Below are 25,279 nucleotides of genomic sequence, written 5' to 3'. Positions count from 1 at the left end.
TGTTCAACCCCTTTGTTATGGCAAGCCTAAATAAGTTCCGGAGTAGAAAATGTGCCTAACAACTCATAAAATAAATTGCCTGGATTTACTCTGTACCCCACACATACAATTATCTGTAAGGTCCCTCAGTCGAGCAGTGAATTTCAAACACAGATTCAACCACAAAGACCAGGGATCTTTTTCCAATGCCTCGCAAAGAAGGGCACCTTTTGGTAGATGTGTAAAACAAATTAAAATGCAGACATTTGAATATCCATTTGAGCATAGTGAAGTTATTAATTACACTTTGGATGGTGTATCAATACACCCAGTCACGACAAGGATACAGGTGTCCTTCCTAACTCAGTTGCCGGAGAGGAAGGAAACCACTCAGGGATTTCACCATGAGGCCAATGGAGACTTTAAAACATTTACTGAGTTTAATGGCTGGGATAGGAGAAAACTGAGGATGGATCAACAACATTGTAGTTACTCCACAATACTAACCTAATTGACAGGGTGAAAAGGAGGAAGCCTATACAGAATAAAAATATTCTATAAAAATAAATAATATAAAAATAAAATACCACTCTTCATATTTTCAAGCATAGTGGTGGATGCGTCATGTTATGGGTATGCTTGTAATTGTTAAGGACTGGGGAGTTTTTCAGGATAAAAAAAATGGAATTGCGCAAAGCACAGGTAAAATCAGGAGGATAAATTGGCACCTGAACAGAAGAGACGTTTTGCCCCCAACCGATTGTGTTTTTTTGTTCATTTATCTGCGTTGTTTGTAACTTATTTTTTTCTATTTTTGTACATAATGTTGCCACTACCATCTCTTATGACCGAAAATGACTTCTAGACATCAGGACTGTAATTACTCACCACGGACTAGCAGAATCCTTTTTCTTCGTTCACGACTCTGACGAGCCCGAGGCGGAGGATATACGGCTCCCTTGGGAACAGGCCCCATCCCCTGTGATTTGCATAACGAGGAGGTGGAGAAAGAGAGGCTGGAGGGCGGGCTGCCTTCTGAGGAGTAAGGAGGCGATCGAATAAACCCCCACTCCCCTCAATTCTGCTCGCAAACATGCAATCTTTGGACAATAAAATTGACGAGTTTTTGGGATGATTACGGGACATTATCGGGACATTAAAAACTGTAACATCTTATGCTTCACGGAGTCGTGGCTAAACGATGACAATATCAACATACAGCTGGCTGGTTACACGATGTACCGGCATCGGTGCATAGAACAGTGGCGTCTGGTAAGACCAGGGGCGGCGGTCTATGTATTTAAATATGTAAATAACAGCTGGTGCACGATATCTAAAGAAGTCTCGAGCCATTGGTCACCTGAGGTAGAGTGTCTCCTGATAATGAGAATGTACATGCTACTGAATGCACATACTAATGAGACATGTACATACTACAACTAACCGGTGCCCTCACACATTGACTCTGTACCGCCACCCCCCTGTATATATTGTTCTTTTTTTTACTGCTCCTCTCTAATTACTTGTTACTTTTATCTCATATTCTTATGGGTATTTTTTGAAACTGCACTGCCGGTTAGGGGCTTGTAAGTAAGCATTTCACTTTAAGGTGGCGTTAACCTGTTGTATTCGGCGCATGTGACTAATAGAATCTGATTCGAAATCCTAGAGGATAACCTGGTTCAGTTTGCTTTCCACCAGACACTGGGAGATGAATTCCCCTTTCAACAGGAAAATAACCTAAAACACAATGCCAAATCTACACTGGAGCTGGTTACCAAGAAGACAGGGAATGTTCCCGATTGGCCGAGTTACAGTTTTGACATAGGTCTACTAGAAAATCTATGGCAAGACGTGAAAATGGTTGTCTAGCATTGATCAACAACCAATTTGACAGAGCTTGAAGAATATTGAAGTGAATAATGCTGCACAATCCAAGTGTGGAAAGCTCTTAGAGACTTACCCAGGAAAACACACACCTGTAATCACTGTCAAAGATGCTTTTAACAAAGTATTGGCTCGGGGGTGTGAATACTTATATTAATTAGATATGTCGGTCTTAAATTGCCTATAAATTTGCTAAAATGTCTAAAAACATATTTTCCCTTTGTCATTATGGGGTATTGTGTGTAGATGGGTGACAATTCAGCCTGTAAAACGACATAATGCGGAATAAGTCGAGGGGGTAGGAATACTTTCTGAAGGCATAGTAGGTGATGTTCCCTGAATGATCAACTATGTGACCATTTCAATATGAGTTCTGTATGCAGACTCTCTTCCAGGAGTAGTGCTCTAATCGTATCCCACTCTATAAAACCCATTACCCTCTCAACTACCTCAGGTCTAATGAAAAATACTAACCACTCATTCCAGCCAATACGATTTATCCCTGTCCCTTTCTTATCACGGACTATTATTGGCTAAATTGGAAATTGATATGAAAGCGGTCATCAGTCTTACCGTTCTCTTGTTATGTGTTATAAATCCACACAGACCTATGCTGCAGTGGGCCTTTTCAGAGTCTGCCCAACCATTGATCTTTTTTTACAGCCGCATTAAATATTTATCTCGATTGTGCTCACGGTGATAGTTCAACTTTGTCCATTGTGACATGTACGTAAAGATCAAACTCCTGATAGCCTCATTTACTGCTACTCAGTCAACACGATCCGGCTGTCATCTCATTTGCTTCTGGGCCTTAGCGATTTGCCACTTCCCACAGACTGTTGACAGAGAAGACATGTCAATTCTCTCCTTTCCTTCCGCAAGTGGAAGGCTACAATGGTGAAACAATGCTAATAGCTCTTTATAGTCCCTTCCCCACATTAATAATGCAGGGGGATGCTGAGCGAGCTTATAAAAAAAGTTATTTATCGGGGCCTGCTCCTTGTTTACACGATTAGTTTTATCCCCCATCAGCAAACAATGACCAACGCCTCCTCCCTGCCTCCCTGTCCCAGATGAGTCAATTACAGACAGGGAAGGCGAGGGCGGACGAGGGCCGTCAATGCCACAGCTGAAGACTGTGAAAATAGGGAGGCCTCGTTGAGTATACCCACTGGCAGGCTGAGGTTGAGACGTGTGTTCCCGTGTACGTGAGAGGCAGTTATGTGTCGGTTTCTTTCTCTCTCTCTCTCTCTCTCTCTCTCTCTCTCTCTCTCTCTCTCTCTCTCTCTCTCTGTCTCTCTCTCTCTCTCTCTCTCTCTCTGTCTCTCTCTGTCTCTCTCTCTCTCTCTCTCTCTCCCTTTGGATCTCTGCCATCTTTCATTTCTCTCTGTCTTTCTCCCCCTCACTCTACAGGTTCATAAAAGTTTAAGCGATCTCCGATGGTTTCAGGAGCTGGTATATTGAGCTATACCTCTTTCTTCCCTCCGACTTTCCTTGCCCGTCTTCGCTTGAATTATTTAACATGCGGTCACGCTATGACTCCCTGATAAAATAAAGGTTAAATAGAAATAAAAATGACATGGTTAGAAGAGAAAGGAGGAGTGTAGGCCTGGAATGTTGGTCGAAGATCTCTATACTGAGCCTTCTTGGTCCATTCAGGGTGTTAATGTGTCTTCTCTTTCTCCAAAACGTTGACGATGACTCCAGTCTGACTTCTCTCCATACTTTGCTTCCTTCCTCTTTTTATGTCCATTCAAAGATCGTCAGCAGTCTGAGGAGATACGTTTTCCACATGCATTACGCAATTTTTCCCTGAATGTAAGAACATCTTAAAGAGCCGAGATCAGTTCAGGATTCAGACATCAAACACTGGGGGGAGGATCTGAAACACCACAAACGTAATATTTAATCACGCTTCTCACAAATTCACATAATTGCTATCTGTCCGTTAGACAAAGACACGCAGTGATTGTCACCTTCATAGACCGTCATTTGTCTTATTTAATAAACCATTGTTTTGCATCCCCAGTCCCTTTCAATCCCTATTTTGAGTTTGATGTATCTGTGTCTGTGTTTTGTCACGATTAGAGACACAAGCACAGTGTGGGTCTTTGACGAGGCAGAGGCATACATATGCAAATTTCACACCCACTGTTGGAACTTATTTACCTAATTAATGGATTAACATAAATCATTAGCGGCAGAGCGGGGGTGCTTGACACTGCTTACCCGGATCTGGTGACCCGGATCAAACAGTGAGCGGCCATCTTCTTTTTCTGACTAACCCCACTGCCACTGTGGAGTTCAGATGGCTGCCACTCTTATTCACTCCCACTCATAAACACACAAAGTAAAACCTTTGGGCACGTACAGAAAAAGCTACAACCCACTGGGCACAGACGTCATTTCAACGTCTAGGTTCAATTTGGTCTAGGTTCAATTCCCATACGTTGATGACTTTTTGCAAATCGAATCAGTTTCCCACGTTGATTCAATGTTGATTCAACGTCATCACATTGCTTTTTTTGTCGTTGAAATGACGTGGAAACAACATTGATTCAACCATTTTTTGCCCAGTGGGAAGGCTCTGTACTGCATTTTTGCACATAAACACAAATGTACACACTCACGCAAGCATACACACACACACACACACACACACACACACACACACACACACACACACACACACACACGTAACACTGGTATATAATTGATCTATCTTTACCGTCTGGCACAACATTGTGAGATATGAACATACCAAGTCAGAGAGAAGTACAGTGATCTATTTAAAAGCTATACATTCTCCTCTAGTTGGGAATTAAGGTTAAAATGACATCAGGCTTCATACAGGCATCACATGACAACTTGCAAATTCAACATTGGTGCATACAGTATTTTCATTGTCATCATTCACAGTGAATTGTGAGGAAAAGTGCCAGGCTACTGTTTGTCATCAAGTGCATATAACTAGTCGATTTCTAACACAGTGTCCATTTTGTGTTTGTTTCTCTCCCTAGGGGCAGAGGATATGGGTTATTGCGTGTTTTGGAAGTGAACTCGAATAACTGAATATCTCTCTCTTTCAGGACACAGACACAATGATACTGCATCGCCCAAAAGGAACAACATCTCTTTCAAACCTTTCTTTCCTTCTTTCTCTCTGCTACAATATGCAATACATGTCATTTTTGTTTTGTGTTTCTTATATACCCCATTGAAATTGAATATCCTTAACTTTCTGATTATCATCGTCAATGCTGCTGTCCTTGTTCTCTTAGCTATTTGAACTATTGTGATAATTGTGATCATTTACCTTTTGATATGTTTTTTTTCTGTTTCTGGCTTCTCCATACTCCCTAAACTGGCTCTTGCACAAGATCTTTAAGAAAAGCAACCTGAGAAAATGTTTGCTTGGGAAAATATAACCTGCCAACCATTCGGAATATGATTGGCCACACCCCCTGCAATGGAACACCGATTCTAAGGAGCTTGTCCCTCCTACCAGCCACACCCACAGCCAAGACTAGCAGACGTGGTTACTACTAATACTGAACTGCTTTTCCTTCATTCCCTTCCCCACTCAGAAACAAGCCCAACCCCCCAATCTGCCCCCAACCCCTCTATGTGAAAATTAATTTGCTAACTCTTGTCTTTTTACTAACAAAAAGCTTAAGAATTCTCCAATTTACTATTTTCTTTTGTGATTTGGTTTTCCTTTACCTTTGAGCTTTTCTTTTTTACAACTAACACTGTGTCATTCACGGAATGTGAGTCATCTGTTCTTTTTTTCTACTTAATGTGTGAACTTACGTACTAACAAATACAATGATATTGTTTTATCTCTTTTATTTTTGGACAACCCTTTAATACAACAACAACAAAAAGTTTCCAATTACTTTCTTTATTTCTTTATTTGGATGATTTGTATCATCCAAATTTATTTCATTTTGGACATTTCAAGGATTGATTGGTTGGATTATTATCGCCTCTATTCTCAAATTAATGAACCTGTTTTTGTTTCTCAAAAAGGCGAAATCTCCTTTATTTACCGTTGAAGTGTCCTTTATTGAGTTCACGGTTTGTCATTCTTTTTTTTCTTTCTTTCTCCTCCCCCTGTTTTCTCCTGAAGCACGCAGGCATTGGACACGCTATGGTAAACAAACTGCATTATATGGTAGATATCATTCTAATTGTCTTTACTTTGGTTTGCCCCGGGTTTCCGTTACCTCTTTCTATTCCGTTTGCTCTTACTGAAAATACAAAACTTCCATCGATTCCAAGGTAGCTGGAAAAAAAAGAATCACCTCTATTTGTCTTTCTTTTACTTTTTGTTCGTTTCCACTTTTTACCATCCAAAACTCCTCCCTTCCTTCCAGAAATTGTACCTATCCACTGAAAGAGGTCTGTCCTAAAATGATTAATTTAACAACAATTTAGAAGAAAAAAAATTGTTACTTTGATTTTTTTTCTCCCCTTTTATTTGTTTCTTTTATCCTCAAACACTATCCTCATGAAGAAATAGAGAATAATATTCCAAGAAAGATACAGTAGCAACTTCTCAATTGACTATAACAAAATCTATCTAAAGAAGTTCCAATTTACTTCAGTTTTTCCCCCTATCAATTTTCTTGCAACAAGCGAACTTGAAGTGAAAGTGCATAGTGGACTCTATTGACAGAGAAATACCCCTACTATTACAAACCCCCCAGTGGCAGGTATTAAGAACTAGGGCCATTTGGATAGTAATTCTACTATGTGTGAAACTAGATGACCTATGTCTTTAGTGTTAGAACGTTTGAATATTTGTCAATCCAGTAAAACAGAATACTATTCAACTATCTACGGGTTCTGTGGAGAATGCACTGCAGCGAATGAATATATCCAGAAGTACAGCCTGTAAAAAAACATTGATTCTGTCTTCATTTTACGAGCGCCAGCTGCATCAAGACACCCATTTTGATAGTTTGCCACAGGTGAGGCTCTATGTGCCAAGACCTGTGGTTCCCACTCAAACATGAATAGTTCAGGTCCGTATATACACCTCCTTATTTAGTGGGGGGAGGTCAGGCCGTAAAGCAGGGCCTCAAAATGAGGACCCGATCCCATTAGACCTATAGTGTGATTTATGACTGAGCTGGATCAGCTCTGAGCCCTTACCTAGACTCTCAACACCCAGCCTAATTAAATGCCATTGTCTCTGAATGGTAAATATTGTCCCCTTGTCCGTCACTAAAGCTTTATTGTGTAGAACCAGACTGTTCGGAGTCAGGCAACAAAGACAGTGTTGCTACTGGTTTGCTAAAGGAAATGGGGAAAGTGATTTATTTTTTTAGAAAGGGATAGAATGGACAAAATGCGAAAGGAGAGTATTAGAGGCTGGTTGGCGTATGAATACTGATGTGGTTGTTTTGTTAGAAGACGTTTTGGTAATCCGTGCCAATTAAATAAATAAAAAATGCCCCAGAAGGATACAATTTTCATTGCTTTACATAAGCAATTTTGTTGAATTACAGCATTGCCATGCACTAGTGTAAATGACTCAATTAACACTACTTGTTTATTACCAAAAAAAAACAGTTGAAGACTCTAGGGAAGATATTAAGATCTCATTTACAGTACATTATTTTCTTTCATGTATAACATTTGTGTAGACATCTTATATTTCAGATGTTTTTTTCATATTCAGTTTGTTAAGTGTGGAATATGTTAGAGTCAAGGACATTAAACTAGTCAATAGTAAATTATTTCACAGATCTTCATATATTAGCACCCATAGTGGAACAGATGGTAAAAGAGATTCTGTACTGTTTGACCTTTCCGGGTAGCTGTAGTTGGTTAGTTTCTTACTTCCTGTCACTGGATTTGCACAAGTCAATAATAAACGTGGGTTCTGCTCTCCCCAGTATTTTTGCATGACATGTAGGGGGATATCTCTCGGAATGTTTCAACTATGTCCGATCTACTGTCTCCATCACTAACACGACGAGTTTTACTGGCCTCAACCCATGCATGTCAGAGTTGACCCCCCTTTTCTTTTTTTTCTTTTTTTCTTTTTTTTTTATAAACCAATGACATTAAAGCATATATGTATATGTATATATATATCATGGCTATTATATATATTCGTACATATATCAACCGTTCTAATATTATCTGTACGGCCACGTAACTCTAGCCACCCCTGTTATTTTCGTTATTTTTGTTTTCTTTTGATGAACTTTATTCTAATTGTATTACTTACTAAAACAAATAATACGACCTCACTCCTTACTTTGCTACAAACCACAACAAAAAAGAAGATAAAAGGGAAAAAATAAGAGAGGGGGGGGGAACGGCTTTTCATTTTCTAGGTGACTAGAAGAGCGTTGCCTACAGGAGGCTGTGTGAGCCATCCATCACAACTACACCTGAGTGGGAGTGGAAGAAAACCGTAAGGGGGAAAGCTAGCCTACGGAATAGCAAAACAAAGACCCAGCCTGAGACTATTGTTATTCCAGCCAGTTATGGGTTTCATAACTACTGTAAATTACTCAATCAATCAAACTCCAGTAGGTGTATGTTCAGAGTCACTTTGCAATTAGTGGCAATGTGTATTTATACCTGTTAGAGTAAGGGAAGGGATATGTCGGGTGTTTTCGTTAGCTACTGACACCTGTCCGTTATTAGCACGTGCACACACATGGACTGAGATTGAAATCATGGGATTTTATATTGCTCTTAGATTGAACAAATTGAATGTTACATTTGCCTTTCTATTCACCGTTGACAGTGGAAGCCTTTTTCCCCCTCACTTAGATTTTCCAGTTCTTTAAAACCCTCTCCATATTCTGTTGACTACATACATTTGTGATTGCTACATTGGGTTTGGTCCCTCATCGTACATGACCATTTTTTTTTTGTTTTGTTTTGTTGAATCATGCACCCTGTTTGCATGCTGTTTTTTTTTCTTCTGGCTAGCGTCATAGACATCTGCATCCTAACCCGAAAGTTGACTTCGCTGCTCTAGCCCAGCACGTGCCAGTAAGCACGCGTGTCTAGATGGGTGTTCTTTCCTTTGGCATTCTTGTCCTAATGTCATCCTTAACCTCGTAGCCTTTTCCTTTGCCATTTTGTCTGGTGTAGAAGTGGTGCCATTCTGCCATTCTGTTTTGGGTTTCCCTTTTCCCCTTGCTGCCTCCTCTCAAAGTGTTTGATTTGGTTTGTCGTGGTTCTGGTTTGATTGTTGTGTCCCGTTGGTTCATGTTTGTTTTGTCTGATGGACTTCTCCTTTAATATTCCATGTTGTCACCCAGGCATTCAGTGCATGGCTCATGTCCACCTTATTAGCTTGGATGGAATCATTTTGTTTCTTCTCAACCAAAACAAGCCCTTGTCACGCATTCAGTCCGAAAATCTGATCTGGTTGGACAAATCAAATTGCAGAGGACTTTAAAGACTCCTCCTAATTCTTTTACTACTACTACTACTACTACTAAAACAATTTGTTACTAATACTACTGTATGAATCAAACCTTTGTTGTAACTGTACTAACAACCATTTTTGTGTCTGACTCTCCCTTACTTACTAAAGCACTAACCGTTCACCCTCCAACCCCACTCCTTAACTGCCCAACACGCAACTAAAACTCCCCTCCATCCTTTACTGAGACTCAGGAATGGTCTCAAAATAGTTCCCCCTGCCTCTCCTCTGCCCCCGTGCGCTCCCTTCACGTCCAACCGGCCCTCATCCCTCCTCTCACTAACCCAGGGTTCATAGAGTAATTGAAGGCACCAGTTGGATGAGCCCTCGGAGCTAAAGGCTTCATGTTGATGGCTGAAGACTTCAGGATTCGGATCTCTCTCACTGAGTTCAGTCACCGCTAGTTGTCCAGTCCAGCTGCCAGTCACCTGTCAGGGGATCACTTGCTGAACATAACCCCCCTCTCTCTGCTCAGACTGCCCTCCTTCGAGCCGTCTAAGGGCGAGGGGTCAAACGGGGCCTTCATGGAACGTGTAGCTGTCGTGTGCGTTCGCAGACCAATGAAAAACCTTTTCTTTGGATGATGTATTTGAGAAGCATTTCATTTGCCCTGCATTTGACTAATACTGTGCTGTATGTGAAATGTGCATTCAACGCTGATGACTAACTTTGCTTGAAAAATTGTAAATGTGGACTTTATGATGTTTGCCTCCTCAAACAGTTAAAAACTCTTCTGAAGGTAAGTAGTAAGAAATGATTTGCTAAAAGACCTGCACTTCCATCAGGTAAGGGATTTACTGTCAAGGTAAGATTGTCAACTTGTCTGCATGCTAAACCAAAAACACATTTACAATGTTGTCCTCAGTGAAGGAACTGTTAAAAGTGGTTAGCTCCCAGAAGTGGTTAGAAACGTGTGTTGCCCCACCACCAAACAGTGTGTAGCAGACAAGCTACAGTAGTGACTTCAGAAAAAGTTAGGCGTCAGAGCACCAAGGTGAAAGTAAAGGTGAACAAAACAACTCCCCGCTGCCTCTGAGAACATAAAGTCACATGATTACTTACTTTAAACATGGGTGGCTCATAGAGCTCTATATCCATTTGATATTGGGTGTGCATGTGTTTCCAGGAACATGAAGCTTGTGCACTCTATGGTTCGCGACACCTTCCATACCGGGAATACAGAGGCTAAGCTGTCGGGACAAGAATGCTTTGGTACAGCCGCCCAGTCCCACTATCCAAGAGAGCATGCATGGCTTCACTTCCATGCACTTTCCTATGCACGTATGCAGTCCCCCTCTTGAATTTCCAGGATTTGTTCTAGACTAGTGTTACGTTCAGAAGCCAGCGCTACGCCAGACCATAGGAAATCAATGTAGGCAGTAGAGGAGCCACTTAGGGTGCTTCACCTGGTCTTCTCTCTGACACGGTGTGTGTGTGTGTGTGTGTGTGTGTGTGTGTGTGTGTGTGTGTGTGTGTGTGTGTGTGTGTGTGTGTGTGTGTGTGTGTGTGTGTGCGCGTGCGTGCGTGCGCTTGCACACAATTGTGTGTTTGCAATAATGCGTTTGTGTATGTTATAGCTCCTTGTCCAGGCAGGCCCCTGATGCTGTCATGATGAGAGGGTATCCAGTAGAAGGAGAACTCTCTGGCGGTGGTTTCGGTGTCACAGAGCCCAGCACGGTCAATGAGCCAGTGACACGCTCAGCCAAGCACACCACAGGCCGTGCTATTAGAGCACAACGCTGAACTGCACTCCAGAGGTCTCCCATAGCCAGCCAAACAACAGGGCTGTAAATGTAATATCACGAAGTTGGAATAGACTAAGCTAGAGATCTGCAGTGTCGAGTTACCTCTTGGTTTACTAGTCCAGTAACTCACGGCATGTGGTTCACTGACCCATCTGGTCCAAATCAATGGGTGCTTTTTCCATACAGCCACGCCGTCTATCGCCAGAGAATGGGGTTAATGAAAAATAAATGAGGTGTTAGGCAGTATGCCTTTTCCTTTGTCTCTTCACTTGGCAACAGGATGAGGGTTTGAATGACACTGTACGGTTTACCAATAGCAAGTCACGTTGTGACCTTGTGGCAGAGCCGATCCCTGCTCTGGCCCTATGAGTGTAAACAGCTCCTATCAGAGCTTTAGCAGGGATGAGAGGGACACACACACCACACAGCAGAGATCACACCCTCCTAGCTCCAGTGCTTTGGAGGGATTTGAGTTGGCTGTGTCCTGTAATGAGGGTTAGGAATAGGAGCTTTCTCTCTCTCTTTCTCTGTCTCCCTGTCTCTCTCTCTCTCTTTCTCTGTCTCTCTCTCTCTCTTTCTCTGTCTGTTTGTGTGTGCCTCTTTCTCCCTGTCTCTCTCTTTCTCTGTCTCCCTGTCTTGTCTTTCTCCCTGTCTGTTTTCTCTGTCTCCCTGTCTCTCTCTCTCTCTTCTCTGTCTCTCTGTCTGTTTTGCCTCTTTCTCCCTGTCTCTCTCTTTCTCTGTCTCCCTGTGTCTCTCTCTCTCTCTTTCTCTGTCTCTCTGTCTGTTTGTGTGTGCCTCTTTCTCCCTGTCTCTCTCTTTCTCTGTCTCCCTGTCTCTCTCTCTCTCTTTCTCTGTCTCTCTGTCTGTTTGTGTGTGCCTCTTTCTCCCTGTCTCTCTCTTTCTCTGTCTCCCTGTCTCTCTCTCTCTCTTTCTCTGTCTCTCTGTCTGTTTGTGTGTGCATGCTTGCCAGAAAGGGGTTTGTACCCATTTCTCAGCAAGATAGTGGACTAAGATTAATGTAATCATCTACCTCTATGTAGCTTCCTACTCTCACTAAATGACTTTATTGCTGGGCTACAATATATGACAAAACTGATTATACCAGAGTTTCATAAAATATAAGGATGTTTTTTGGACTCTCAATGTGATATAATGTACAGTAAGATATTGCTTTCTTGGAATAAATGGCACGTAAAACGGCCGCACATGGTGCTAATTGCCGGGGTTTGAAACGACGCTAACAAATGGTTCGAACAGCACTTTGTCCGCCGAAGAACAATGACCTCACATTAGGCCATTTCCATGCCCGTTTGGGATGCCACACAAGTCAGCGCGTCAATGTCCCGATCAAAAGACCCTGTGTATCAACAGAGCCAGGTGTTCAGTCTCCCTATTTCCCTTTTGATTCTCAGGCTAGATGCTTGCGAAGCTGGATCCGCGTGCCTTGTTGTACAAGGGGAAATGCAATCGTGTAAATGGGAATCAATTACACAGCGCTAAGTCTATTGTCGGATTAAATGGAACGGCGGGTTGTGGCGTTACTATAGTGTTACTGCGGAGGCTAAATATAGGATATCCGGTTCCGAGGGGCACAGTTTAGTTTGGCATGAGAAGGAATGCGCTGTCAAAGTGTATTTTTGTCTACGTAAATAAAAGAGGCACAGAAATGACCCTGGTTCCAGTACATCCGTGTGATGTAATTATCTCGAGGCTTGACGAGGTGATCCATTTCTCTCCATACGTGTTGCTTTTGGTCCAGTGACAACAAGATGGAAGCTGTTACCAACAGCGGGTGACATTTTGCCGCATCCTCTGCAACCCAGGATCAAATCACAAATTCATAGCTGGATGACATATCTATCTGTCTTGTCGAGCTTGCAGGGTGGGAAGGCATTTGTCCCAGCTCAGCACGCACACACACATATTGCGCTGATCGTCAAATGTGACGGCAATGGCAGTTGAATAGTTAAGGGCATGTTGAAACAAAGGTTGAAACAAAGGTTGAAACAAAGGTTGAAACGAAGGTTGCCAACCACTGTCTTATATCATGCTCCATGCAGTAACCGCATAGTTGTGGATGTGTCCTGTTGATACCTGCTTACCCAGAGTCCTTCAGTCCTTTTTCTGCATGCTAACCAGTTTCATTTCTTTGACAGTGTTAGGTAAAGAAATGCACTGGCTGAGCAATTTAAAGGGAAAGCAGGCAATTTCCCCATCCTCACAAAGCTCAGGATACTCCCTTTCAGGATAACTCCTGGGTCCATTTCCAATGTCTTCTGCTTATATAATCAGTCAACATAGAAGTTAACGCAGTTTAAGATAACTTACACGGGAACATTGCACCACTAGTCTAATTTAGATGTACAATCGCAAAATATGCAATAGTATTGCTTTTAGAAGGAAATGTCCTGTGTAAAAGCAAGTACGCCGTCAACTAAACGCAGTACCTATGTGGGTGGGAGGATCAGAGTATATTTCCTTACTCGATTACCCTATAGCGACCCACTCCATTCCGCCCATTTTAAGAATGCACAAAGTGCATTTTCTGCTTTTACAAAAATCATTGGTAGAAGAGCAACGGATTCCAGCTTATGGTTGCAGCTCTGTGAAAATGGCTTCACTGATTCTGCTTTGTCCTCAAAGGACACATTCTATGTTCCAGCATTAGGGAAGCTGGAACATACAGTATGTACTCACAGATGACAGAATGTTCCTTTTTAAAGAAGCTGGATTGGTTCACTGACTGTCTACCTAAAGTATAATGGATTGTCATTGGCTAGAATCTGGATCCAATCCTTTCAAGTTGACAGAGAGGAAAGCGGTAGGGAAAGAGACAATAAAACCCGTCACAAAGTTCCTACGTTTCTCTCGTCCCGAGCCCATTGATTTCACCCCAGTTTTAATCTTGGTTGTGTTTAACTTGTCGTCACTGTTGCCTTGAAACATCCTGACAACCTGTCTCGTGCCGTGCCAGGTGTTACCTCTAAAGCATGTCCCTAAGCCTCCAATATTAAGGCTTGAAGCCCATAAGGTGTTACAGCCATTAAGACATTCTTCAGGTCACCCGTGATATACAGTATAAACAAGCTTTAACCATGTAATGCTGCCATCAGCACAAAAGCCTTGGGCCTTGTTCAAGGTAAAGTGGAGTGTTAGCCACCCTAATTGTACGTTTGGCAGCACTTTCAGAAGTTGAGCTGACTTTGACTGGCGCGCCATTCGTCTAATGGGCTTGCTTTATTCTTGTTTAAAACTTAAATATGATTTTATATGAAATACAACAAAGACTACCCTTTCAAAGATTTGCATGCATGTGTGTTTTCATGTGAGGCATGTGTGTGTTGAGAGATTCAGAGAGAGAGAGAGAGAGAGAGAGTCAGAGAGAAGGATTGAGAGAGAAGGCTGGAGAGAGAAGGATTGAGAGCGTCAGAGAAGGAGTCAGATGGTCAGAGATTGAGATAGTGAGAGAGAAGGAGTCAGAGGGTCAGAGATTGAGATAGTGAGAGAGAGGGTCAGAGAGAGAGATAGTGAGAGAGAGGGTCAGAGAGAGAGAGGGAGTCAGAGGGTCAGAGAGAGAGGGAGTCAGAGGGTCAGAGAGAGAGGGAGTCAGAGGGTCAGAGCTAGAAGGAGTCAGTGGGTCAGAGAAGGAGTCAGAGGGTCAGAGGCAGAGGGAGTCAGAGGGTCAGAGAGAGAAGGAGTCAGTGGGTCAGAGAGAGAAGGAGTCAGAGGGTCAGAGAGAGGGAGTCAGAGGGTCAGAGAGAGAAGGAGTCAGTGGGTCAGAGAGAGAGATAGTGAGAGAGAGGGTCAGAGAGAGAGGGAGTCAGAGGGTCAGAGAGAGAAGGAGTCGGTGGGTCAGAGAGAGAGATAGTGAGAGAGAGAGTCAGAGAGAGAGGGAGTCAGAGGGTCAGAGAGAGAGATAGTGAGAGAGAGGGTTAGAGAGAGAGGGAGTCAGAGGGTCAGAGAGAGGGAGTCAGAGGGTCAGAGAGAGAAGGAGTCAGAGGGTCAGAGAGAGAAGGAGTCAGAGGGTCAGAGAGAGGGAGTCAGAGGGTCAGAGAGATAGGAGTCAGTGGTTCAGAGAGAGAAGGAGTCAGAGGGTCAGAGAGAGAAGGAGTCAGAGGGTCAGAGAGAGAAGGAGTCAGAGGGTCAGAGAGAGAGAGATCAGAGAGATAGAGATGGAGTCAGAGGGTCAGAGAGAGAGGGAGTTAGTGGGTCAGAGAGAGAAGGAGTCAGAGGTCAGAGAGAGATAGTGAGTCAGAGAGGGTCAGAGAGAGAGGAGTCAGAGGGTCAGAGAGAGAGGGAGTCAGAGAGTCAGAGAGAGAGGTCAGAGGGTCAGAGAAGGAGTCAGTGGGTCAGAGAAGGAGTCAGAGGGTCAGAGAGAGAGGGAGTCAGAGGGTCAGAGAGAGAAGGAGTCAGTGGGTCAGAGAGAGAAGGAGTCAGAGGGTCAGAGAGAGGGAGTCAGAGGGTCAGAGAGGAAGGAGTCAGAGAGAGAGAGTGAGTCAGAGGGTCAGAGAGAGAGGGAGAGTCAGTGGGTCAGAGAGAGAGATAGTGAGAGAGAGAGTCAGAGAGAGAGGGAGTCAGAGGGTCAGAGAGAGATAGTGAGAGAGGGTTAGAGGGTCAGAGGGTCAGAGAGAGGGAGTCAGAGGGTCAGAGAGAGAGGAGTCAGAGGGTCAGGGAGTCAGAGGGTCAGAGAGGGAGTCAGAGGGTCAGAGAGAGAAGGGTTCAGTCAGAGGGTCAGAGAGAGAAGGAGTCAGAGGGTCAGAAGAGAGGAGTCAGATGGTCAGAGAGAGAAGGAGTCAGAGGGTCAGAGAGAGGGAGTCAGAGGGTCAGAGAGAGAAGGAGTCAGTGGTTCAGAGAGAGAAGGAGTCAGAGGGTCAGAGAGAGAAAGGAGTCAGAGGGTCAGAGAGAGAGATAGTGAGAGAGAGGGTCAGAGAGAGAGGAGTCAGAGGGTCAGAGAGAGGGGTTGCTTTAGGGTCAGAGAGAAAAGGAGTCAGTGGGTCAGGGAGAGAAGAGTCAGTGGGTCAGAGAGAGAAGGAGTCAGAGGGTCAGAGAGAGAAGGAGTCAGAGGGTCAGAGAGAGAAGGAGTCAGTGGGTCAGAGAGAGAAGTGAGAGAGAGTCAGAGGGTCAGAGAGAGAGAGTCAGAGGGTCAGAGAGAAGGAGTCAGAGGGTCAGAGAGAGAAGGAGTCAGATGGTCAGAGAGAGAGGAATCAGAGGGTCAGAGAGAGAAGAGTCAGTGGGTCAGAGAGAGAAGGAGATCAGTGGGTCAGAGAGAGAAGGAGTCAGAGGGTCAGAGAGAGAGAGTGAGATAGTCAGAGGGAGAGGGTCAGAGGGTCAGAGAGGAGTCAGAGAGGTCAGAGAGAGAGTGGGTCAGAGAGAGAGTCAGGGGTCAGAGAGAGAGGGAGTCAGAGGGTGAGAGAGAGAGAGGAGTCAGAGGGTCAGAGCTAGAGGGAGTCAGAGTCAGAAGGGATAGTGAGAGAGAGGAGTCAGAGGGTCAGAGAGAAGAGGGAGGAGTCAGTGGGTCAGAGAGAGAAGGAGTCAGAGGGTCAGAGATGGAAATAGTGAGAGAGAGGGTCAGAGAGAGAGGGAGTCAGAGGGTCAGAGAGAGAAGGAGTCAGAGGTTCAGAGAGAGAAGGAGTCAGAGGGTTAGAGAGATAGTGAGAGAGAGAGAGAGAGAGAGAGAGAGGTCAGTCAGAGAGAGAAGGAGGGTCAGAGAGAGAGGTCAGAGGGTCAGAGAGAGATAGTGAGAGAGAGGGTCAGAGAGAGAAGGAGTCAGAGGGTCAGAGAGAGAGATAGTCAGAGAGAGAAGGAATGAGAGAGAAGGAGTCAGTGGGTCAGAGAGAGAAGGAGTCAGAGGGTCAGAGAGAGAGGGAGTCAGAGGTCAGTCAGAGGGTCAGAGAGAGGGAGTCAGAGGGTCAGAGAGAGAAGGAGTCAGTGGTCAGAGAGAGAAGGAGTCAGAGGGTCAGAGAGAGAAGGAGTCAGTGGGTCAGAGGAAGGAGTCAGAGAGAGAGAAGGAGTCAGAGGGTCAGAGAGAGAGAGAGGAGGGTCAGAGGGAGAGGGAGTCAGAGGGTCAGAGAGAGAGTCAGAGGGTCAGAGAGAGAAGGAGTCAGTGGGTCAGAGAGAGAAGGAGTCAGAGGGTCAGAGAGAGAGAGGGAGTCAGAGGGTCAGAGCGAGAGGGAGTCAGAGGGTCAGAGAGAGAAGGAGTCAGAGGGTTAGAGAGGGGAGTCAGAGGGTCAGAGAGAGAAGGAGTCAGAGGGTCAGAGAGAGAGAAGGAGTCAGTGGGTCAGAGAGAGAAGTCAGAGAGTCAGTGGGTCAGAGAGAGAAGGAGTCAGAGGGTCAGAGATGGAAATAGTCAGAGAGAGAGAGGGGAGTCAGAGGGTCAGAGAGAGAAGTCAGAGGTTCAGAGAGAGAAGGAGTCAGAGGGTTAGAGAGAGAGAGAGAGGGTCAGAGAGAGAGGGAGTCAGAGGGTTAGAGAAGGAGTCAGAGGGTCAGAGAGAGAGGAGTCAGAGGGTCAGAGAGATGGAGAGAGAGGGTCAGAGAGAAGGAGTCAGAGGGTCAGAGAGAGGAGTCAGAGGGTCAGAGAGAGAGATAGTCAGAGGGAAGAGAGAGAGAAGGAGTCAGTGGGTCAGAGAGAGAAGGAGTCAGAGGGTCAGAGAGAGAGATAGAGGGTCAGAGAGAAGGGTCAGAGGGTCAGAGAGAGATAGTGAGTCAGAGGGTCAGAGAGAGAGCAGAGGGTCAGAGGGTCAGAGGGTCAGAGGGAGAAGGAGTCAGTGGGTCAGAGAGAGAGTCAGAGGGTCAGAGAGAGAAGGAGTCAGAGGGTCAGAGAGAGAAGGAGTCAGAGGGTCAGAGAGAGAAGGAGTCAGAGGGTTAGAGAGAGATGGAGTCAGAGGGTCAGAGAGAGAGGGAGTCAGAGGGTCAGAGAGAGAGATAGTGAGAGAGAGGGAGTCAGAGGGTCAGAGAGAGAGGGAGTCAGAGGGTGAAGGAGTCAGTGGGTCAGAGAGAGAAGGAGTCAGAGGGTCAGAGATGGAAATAGTGAGAGAGAGGGTCAGAGAGAGAGGGAGTCAGAGGGTCAGAGAGAGAAGGAGTCAGAGGGTCAGAGAGAGAAGGAGTCAGAGGGTCAGAGAGATGGTAGTGAGAGAGAGGGTCAGAGAGAGAGGGAGTCAGAGGGTCAGAGAGAGAAGTCAGAGGGTCAGAGAGAGAAGGAGTCAGAGGGTCAGAGAGAGAAGGAGTCAGAGGGTCAGAGAGAAGGAGTCAGAGAGAGAGAGTCAGTGGGTCAGAGAGAGGAGTCAGAGGGTCAGAGAGAGAGAGGGTCAGAGAGGTCAGAGAGAGAAGGAGTCAGAGAAGGGTCAGAGAGAGAAGTGAGAGAGAGGGTCAGAGAGAGAGAGAGGAGTCAGAGGGTCAGAGAGAGAAGAAGTCAGTGGGTCAGAGAGAGAAGGAGTCAGAGGGTCAGAGAGAGAGAGAGAGGAGTCAGAGGGTCAGAGAGAGAAGGAGTCAGAGGGTCAGAGAGAGAAGGTCAGAGGGTCAGAGAGAGGAGTCAGAGGGTCAGAGAGAGAAGGAGTCAGGGTTCAGAGAGAGAAGGAGTCAGAGGGTCAGAGAGAGAAGGAGTCAGAGGGTCAGAGAGAGAAGGAGTCAGGGTCAGAGAGAGAAGGAGTCAGAGGGTCAGAGAGAAGGAGTCAGAGGGTCAGAGAGAGAGTGAGAGAGAGGGTCAGAGAGAGAGGGAGTCAGAGGGTCAGAGAGAGAGGAGTCAGAGGGTCAGAGAGAGAAGGGGTCAGAGGGTCAGGAGTCAGAGGGTCAGAGGAGTCAGAGGGTCAGAGAGAGAAGGAGTCAGTTGGTCAGGGTTCAGAGGGTCAGAGAGAGATAGGGAGTCAGAGGGTCAGAGAGAGAGAGTCAGTCAGAGGGTCAGAGAGAGAGGGGAGTCAGAGGGTCAGAGAGAGAGGAGTCAGAGGGTCAGAGAGAGAAGGAGTCAGAGGGTCAGAGAGAGGGAGTCAGAGGGTCAGAGAGAGAACGAGTCAGTGGGTCAGAGAGAAAAGTCAGAGGGTCAGAAGGAGGGAGTCAGAGGGTCAGAGAGAGAAGGAGTCAGAGGGTCAGAGAGAGAAGGAGTCAGAGGGTCAGAGAGAGAGGGGGTCAGAGAGATAGTGAGAGTCAGAGGGTCAGAGAGAGAAGGAGTCAGAGGGTCAGAGAGAGAAGGAGTCAGAGGGTCAGAGAGAGAGTCAGTGGGTCAGAGAGAGAAGGAGTCAGAGGGTCAGAGAGAGAAGGAGTCAGAGGGTCAGAGAGAGAAGGAGTCAGAGGGTCAGAGAGAGAGGAGTCAGAGGGTCAGAGAGAGAGGAAGTCAGAGGGTCAGAGAGAGAAGGAGTCAGAGGGTCAGAGAGAGAAGGAGTCAGAGGGTCAGAGAGAGAAGGAGGTCAGAGGGTCAGAGAGAGAGAGAGAGAGTCAGAGGGTCAGAGAGAGATGGAGTCAGTGGGTCAGAGAGAGAAGGAGTCAGAGGGTCAGAGAGAGAAGGAGTCAGAGGGTCAGAGAGAGAGGGAGTCAGAGGGTCAGAGAGAGAAGGAGTCAGTGGGTCAGAGAGAGAAGGAGTCAGTGGGTCAGAGAGAGAAGGAGTCAGAGGGTCAGAGAGAGATAGTGAGAGGGGGTCAGAGAGAGGGGAGTCAGAGGGTCAGTCAGAGAGGGAGTCAGAGGTCAGAGAGAGAAGAGTCAGAGGGTCAGAGAGAGAAGGGAGTCAGAGGGTCAGAGAGAGAGAAGGAGGTCAGAGGAGTCAGAGAGAGAAGGAGTCAGAGGGTCAGAGAGAGAGAAGAGTCAGAGAGAGAAGGAATGAGAGAGAAGGAGTCAGAGAGAGAGAAGGAGTCAGAGGGTCAGAGAGAGAAGGAGTCAGTTGGTCAGAGAGAGAAGGAGTCAGAGGGTCAGAGAGAGAGAAGGAGTCAGAGGGTCAGAGAGAGAGAGAGAGGTCAGAGAGAGAAGGAGTCAGAGGGTCAGAGAGAGAAGAGTCAGAGGGTCAGAGAGAGAGAAGGAGTCAGTTGTTCAGAGAGAGAAGGATCAGAGGGTCAGAGAGAGAAGGAGTCAGAGTCAGAGGGTCAGAGAGAGAGAGAAGGAGTCAGAGGGTCAGAGAGAGAAGGAGTCAGAGGGTCAGAGAGAGATAGTGAGAGAGAGTCAGAGAGAGAGGAGTCAGAGGGTCAGAGAGAGAGAAGAGGGTCAGAGAGGGTCAGAGAGAGAAGGAGTCAGAGGGTCAGAGAGGGGATCAGAGAGAGGGTCAGAGAGAGAGGGAGTCAGAGGGTCAGAGAGAGAGAGGAGTCAGTGGGTCAGAGAGAGAGAGAGAGTCAGAGGGTCAGAGAGAGAGGAGTCAGAGGGTCAGAGAGAGAAGGAGTCAGAGGGTCAGAGAGAGAGGAGTCAGAGGGTCAGAGAGAGAAGGAGTCAGAGGGTCAGAGAGAGAAGAGTCAGAGGGTCAGAGAGAGAAGGAGTCAGAGGGTCAGAGAGAGAGGAGTCAGAGGGTCAGAGAGAGTCAGAGGTCAGAGAGAGAAGGAGTCAGAGGAGAGAGAAGGAGTCAGTGGGTCAGAGAGAGAAGGAGTCAGAGGGTCAGAGAGAGAAGTCAGAGGGTCAGAGAGAGTTGGGAGTCAGAGGGTCAGAGAGAGAAGAGTCAGAGGGTCAGAGAGAGAAGGAGTCAGAGGGTCAGAGAGAGAGGGAGTCAGAGGGTCAGAGAGAGAAGGAGTCAGAGGGTCAGAGAGAGAAGGAGTCAGTGGGTCAGAGAGAGAAGGAGTCAGAGGTCAGAGAGAGAGATAGTGAGAGAGGGTCAGAGGGTCAGAGGTCAGAGAGAGAGGCAGTCAGAGGGTCAGAGAGAGAGAAGGAGTCAGTGGGTCAGAGAGAGAAGGAGTCAGAGGGTCAGAGAGAGAGAGAGGGTCAGAGGAGTCAGAGGGTCAGAGAGAGAGGGAGTCAGAGGGTCAGAGAGAGAGGGAGTCAGAGGGTCAGAGAGAGAAGGAGTCAGAGGGTCAGAGAGAGAAGGAGTCAGAGGGTCAGAGAGAAGGAGTCAGAGGGTCAGAGAGAGAGGAGTCAGAGGGTGAGAGAGAAGGAGTCAGAGGGTCAGAGAGAGAAGGAGTCAGAGGGTCAGAGAGAGAGATAGTGAGAGTGAGAGGTCAGAGGTCAGAGAGAGAGAGTCAGAGGGTCAGAGAGAGAAGGAGTCAGAGGGTCAGAGAGAGAAGGAGTCAGAGGGTCAGAGTCAGAGGTCAGAGAGAGAGGGTCAGAGGGTTAGAGAGAGATAGAAGGAGTCAGAGGGTCAGAGAGAGAGAGGAGTCAGAGGGTCAGAGAGAGAGGAGTCAGAGGGTTAGAGAGAGAGGGAGTCAGAGGGTCAGAGAGAGAAGGAGTCAGAGGGTCAGAGAGAGAGAGTCAGAGGGTCAGAGAGAACGAGTCAGAGTCAGAGAGAAGGAGTCAGAGGGTCAGAGAGAGGAGTCAGAGGGTCAGAGAGAGAAGGAGTCAGTTGGTCAGAGAGAGAAGGAGTCAGTGGGTCAGAGAGAGAAGGAGTCAGTGGGTCAGAGAGAGAGAGGAGTCAGAGGGTCAGAGAGAGAGTCAGAGGTCAGAGAGAGAAGGAGTCAGAGGGTCAGAGAGAGAGATAGTCAGAGAGGGTCAGAGAGAGAAGGAGTCAGAGGGTCAGAGAGAGAAGGAGTCAGAGGGTCAGAGAGAGAAGGAGTCAGAGGGTCAGAGAGAGAAGGAGTCAGAGTCAGAGAGAGAAGGAGTCAGAGGGTCAGAGAGAAGGAGTCAGAGGGTCAGAGAGAGATAGGAGTCAGAGGGTCAGAGAGAGGTGAGAGTCAGAGAGTCAGAGGGTCAGAGAGAAGGAGTCAGAGGGTCAGAGAGAGAAGAGTCAGTGGGTCAGAGAGAAGGAGTCAGTGGGTCAGAGAGAAGGAGTCAGAGGGTCAGAGAGAGAGTCAGAGGTGAGAGAGAGGGTCAGAGGGTCAGAGAGGAAGGAGTAGTCAGAGGGGGAGTCAGAGGGTCAGAGAGAGAGAGTCAGAGGGTCAGAGAGAGAAGGAGTCAGAGGGTTCAGAGAGAGAGAGAGGAGTCAGAGGGTCAGAGAGAGAAGGAGTCAGAGGGTCAGAGAGAGAAGGAGTCAGAGGGTCAGAGAGAGAAGGAGTCAGAGGGTCAGAGAGAGAAGAAGTCAGAGGGTCAGAGAGAGAAGGAGTCAGGGGGTCAGAGAGAGAAGGAGTCAGTGGGTCAGAGAGAGAAGGAGTCAGAGGGTCAGAGAGAGAGATAGTGAGAGAGAGGGTCAGAGAGAGAGATAGTGAGAGAGAGAGAGAAGGAATGAGAGAGAAGGAGTCAGTGGGTCAGAGAGAGAGATAGTGAGAGAGAGAGAGAAGGAATGAGAGAGAAGGAGTCAGTGGGTCAGAGAGAGAAGGAGTCAGAGGGTAAGAGAGAGAAGGAGTCAGTTGGTCAGAGAGAGAAGGAGTCAGAGGGTCAGAGAGAGAGAGAAGGAGTCAGTGGGTCAGAGAGAGAGAGAGAGTCAGAGGGTCAGAGAGAGAAGGAGTCAGAGGGTCAGAGAGAGAGAGTCAGAGGGAGAGAGAGGGAGTCAGTGGTTCAGAGAGAGAAGGAGTCAGAGGGTCAGAGAGAGAAGGAGTCAGAGGGTCAGAGAGAGAAGGAGTCAGAGGGTCAGAGAGAGAAGGAGTCAGTCAGAGAGAGAAGGGTCAGAGAGAGAGGAGAGTCAGAGGGGTCAGAGAGAGAGGGAGTCAGAGGGTCAGAGAGAGAAGGAGTCAGAGGGTCAGAGAGAGAGGAGAGAGAGGGTCAGAGAGAGAAGGGGAGTCAGAGGGTCAGAGAGAGAAGGAGTCAGTTGGTCAGAGAGAGAAGGAGTCAGAGGGTCAGAGAGAGAGTGAAGAGTCAGAGGGTCAGAGGGTCAGAGAGAGAGTCAGAGGGTCAGAGAGAGAAGGAGTCAGTGGGTCAGAGAGAGAAGGAGTCAGAGGGTCAGAGAGGAAGTCAGAGAGAGAGAGAAGGAGTCAGTGGGTCAGAGAGAGAAGGAGTCAGAGGGTCAGAGAGAGAAGGAGTCAGAGGGTCAGAGAGAGAAGGAGTCAGAGGGTCAGAGAGAGAAGGAGTCAGAGGGTCAGAGAGAGAAGGAGTCAGAGGGTCAGAGAGAGAGAGTCAGAGGGTCAGAGAGAGAGGGAGTCAGAGGGTCAGAGAGAGAAGGAGTCAGAGGGTCAGAGGTCAGAGAGAGAAGGAGTCAGAGGGTCAGAAGAGGGAGTCAGAGGGTCAGAGAGAGAAGGAGTCAGAGGGTCAGAGAGAGGGAGTCAGAGGGTCAGAGAGAGAGGAGTCAGAGGGTCAGAGAGAGAGGAGTCAGAGGGTCAGAGAGAGAAGGAGTCAGAGGGTCAGAGAGAGAAGGGGTCAGAGAGAAGGGTCAGAGGGTCAGAGAGGGAGTCAGAGGGTCAGAGAGAGAAGGAGTCAGTGGTCAGAGAGAGAAGGAGTCAGAGGGTCAGAGAGAGATAGAAGGAGTCAGAGGGTCAGAGAGAGAGAGGAGTCAGAGGGTCAGAGAGAGAGGAGTCAGAGGGTCAGAGAGAGAGGGAGTCAGAGGGTCAGAGAGAGAAGGAGTCAGAGGGTCAGAGAGAGGACTCAGAGGGTCAGAGAGAGAACGAGTCAGTGGGTCAGAGAGAGAAGGAGTCAGAGGGTCAGAAGGAGGGAGTCAGAGGGTCAGAGAGAGAAGGAGTCAGAGGTCAGAGAGAGAAGGAGTCAGAGGGTCAGAGAGAGAGAGAGGAGTCAGAGGGTCAGAGAGAGAGAGGAGTCAGAGGGTCAGAGAGAGAGGGAGTCAGAGGGTCAGAGAGAGAAGGAGTCAGAGGGTCAGAGAGAGAGGAGTCAGAGGGTCAGAGAGAGAAGGAGTCAGAGGGTCAGAGAGAGAAGGAGTCAGAGAGAGAGAGGAGTCAGAGAGAGAGAGTTGAGTCAGAGGGTCAGAGAGAGAAGGAGTCAGAAGGTCAGAGAGAGAAGGAGTCAGAGGGTCAGAGAAGAGAAGGAGTCAGAGGGTCAGAGAGAGATAGTGAGAGAGAGGGTCAGAGGGTCAGAGAGAGGGGAGTCAGAGGGTCAGAGAGAGAAGGAGTCAGAGGGTCAGAGAGAGAAGGAGTCAGAGGGTCAGAGGGTCAGAGAGAAAGGAGTCAGTGGGTCAGAGAGAGAAGGAGTCAGTGGGTCAGAGAGAGAAGGAGTCAGAGGGTCAGAGAAGATAGTCAGAGGGTCAGAGAGAGAGGGAGTCAGAGGGTCAGAGAGAGAGGGAGTCAGAGGGTCAGAGAGAGAAGGAGTCAGTGGGTCAGAGAGAGAAGGAGTCAGTGGGTCAGAGAGAGAAGGAGTCAGAGGGTCAGAGAGAGAGAGTCAGAGAGAGAGGGAGTCAGAGGGTCAGAGAGAGAGAGAGGAGTCAGTGGGTCAGTGAGAGAGAAGGAGTCAGTCAGGGTCAGAGAGAGAAGGAGTCAGAGGGTCAGAGAGAGAAGGAGTCAGTTGGTCAGAGAGAGGAGTCAGAGGGTCAGAGAGAGAGAGAAGGAGAGGGTCAGAGAGAGAGAGAGTCAGAGGGTCAGAGAGAGAAGGAGTCAGAGGGTCAGAGAGAGAGGGAGTCAGAGGGTCAGAGAGAGAAGGAGTCAGTGGTCAGAGAGAGAAGGAGTCAGAGGGTCAGAGAGAGAAGGAGTCAGAGGGTCAGAGAGAGAAGGAGTCAAACGGTCAGAGAGAGAGGAGTCAGAGGGTCAGAGAGAGAAGGAGTCAGAGGGTCAGAGAGAGAAGTGAGAGAGAGGGTCAGAGAGAGAGGGAGTCAGAGGGTCAGAGAGAGAAGGATTCAGAGGGTCAGAGAGAGATAGAAGGAGTCAGTGGGTCAGAGAGAGAGAGAGAGTCAGAGGGTCAGAGAGAGAGGAGTCAGAGGGTCAGAGAGAGAGGAGTCAGAGGGTCAGAGAGAGAAGGAGTCAGAGGTCAGAGAGAGGGACTCAGAGGGTCAGAGAGAGAACGAGTCTGTGGGTCAGAGAGAAAAGGAGTCAGAGGGTCAGAAGGAGGGAGTCAGAGGGTCAGAGAGAGAAGGAGTCAGTTGGTCAGAGAGAGAAGGAGTCAGAGGGTCAGAGAGAGAGGGAGTCAGTGGGTCAGAGAGAGAAGGAGTCAGAGGTCAGAGAGAGAGGGAGTCAGAGGGTCAGAGAGAGAGAAGGAGTCAGAGGGTCAGAGAGAGAAGGAGTCAGAGGGTCAGAGAGAGAAGGAGTCAGTGGGTCAGAGAGAGAAGGAGTCAGAGGGTCAGAGA

The 25,279-nt window shown here is 47.2% G+C and overlaps 1 protein-coding gene across 1 annotated transcript in view; it reads left to right on the top strand.

The window, feature by feature from the left end:
* LOC115138164 (neurexin-2-like) overlaps positions 1 to 25,279 on the top strand; it is a 599,118-nt gene that overhangs the window by 14,336 nt on the left and 559,503 nt on the right. The window contains exon 2 of the mRNA XM_065025518.1: positions 5,999 to 6,043. Within this exon, the coding sequence (XP_064881590.1) occupies positions 5,999 to 6,043 (45 nt within the window). The remainder of the gene's footprint in view (positions 1 to 5,998; positions 6,044 to 25,279) is intronic.

This window comes from Oncorhynchus nerka, linkage group LG12 (genome assembly GCF_034236695.1).
Source record: "Oncorhynchus nerka isolate Pitt River linkage group LG12, Oner_Uvic_2.0, whole genome shotgun sequence".
NCBI classification, from domain to species: Eukaryota; Metazoa; Chordata; class Actinopteri; order Salmoniformes; family Salmonidae; genus Oncorhynchus; species Oncorhynchus nerka.
Note: the sequence above shows the minus strand (reverse complement) of the source record. Positions and strands in the feature narration are given on the sequence as shown.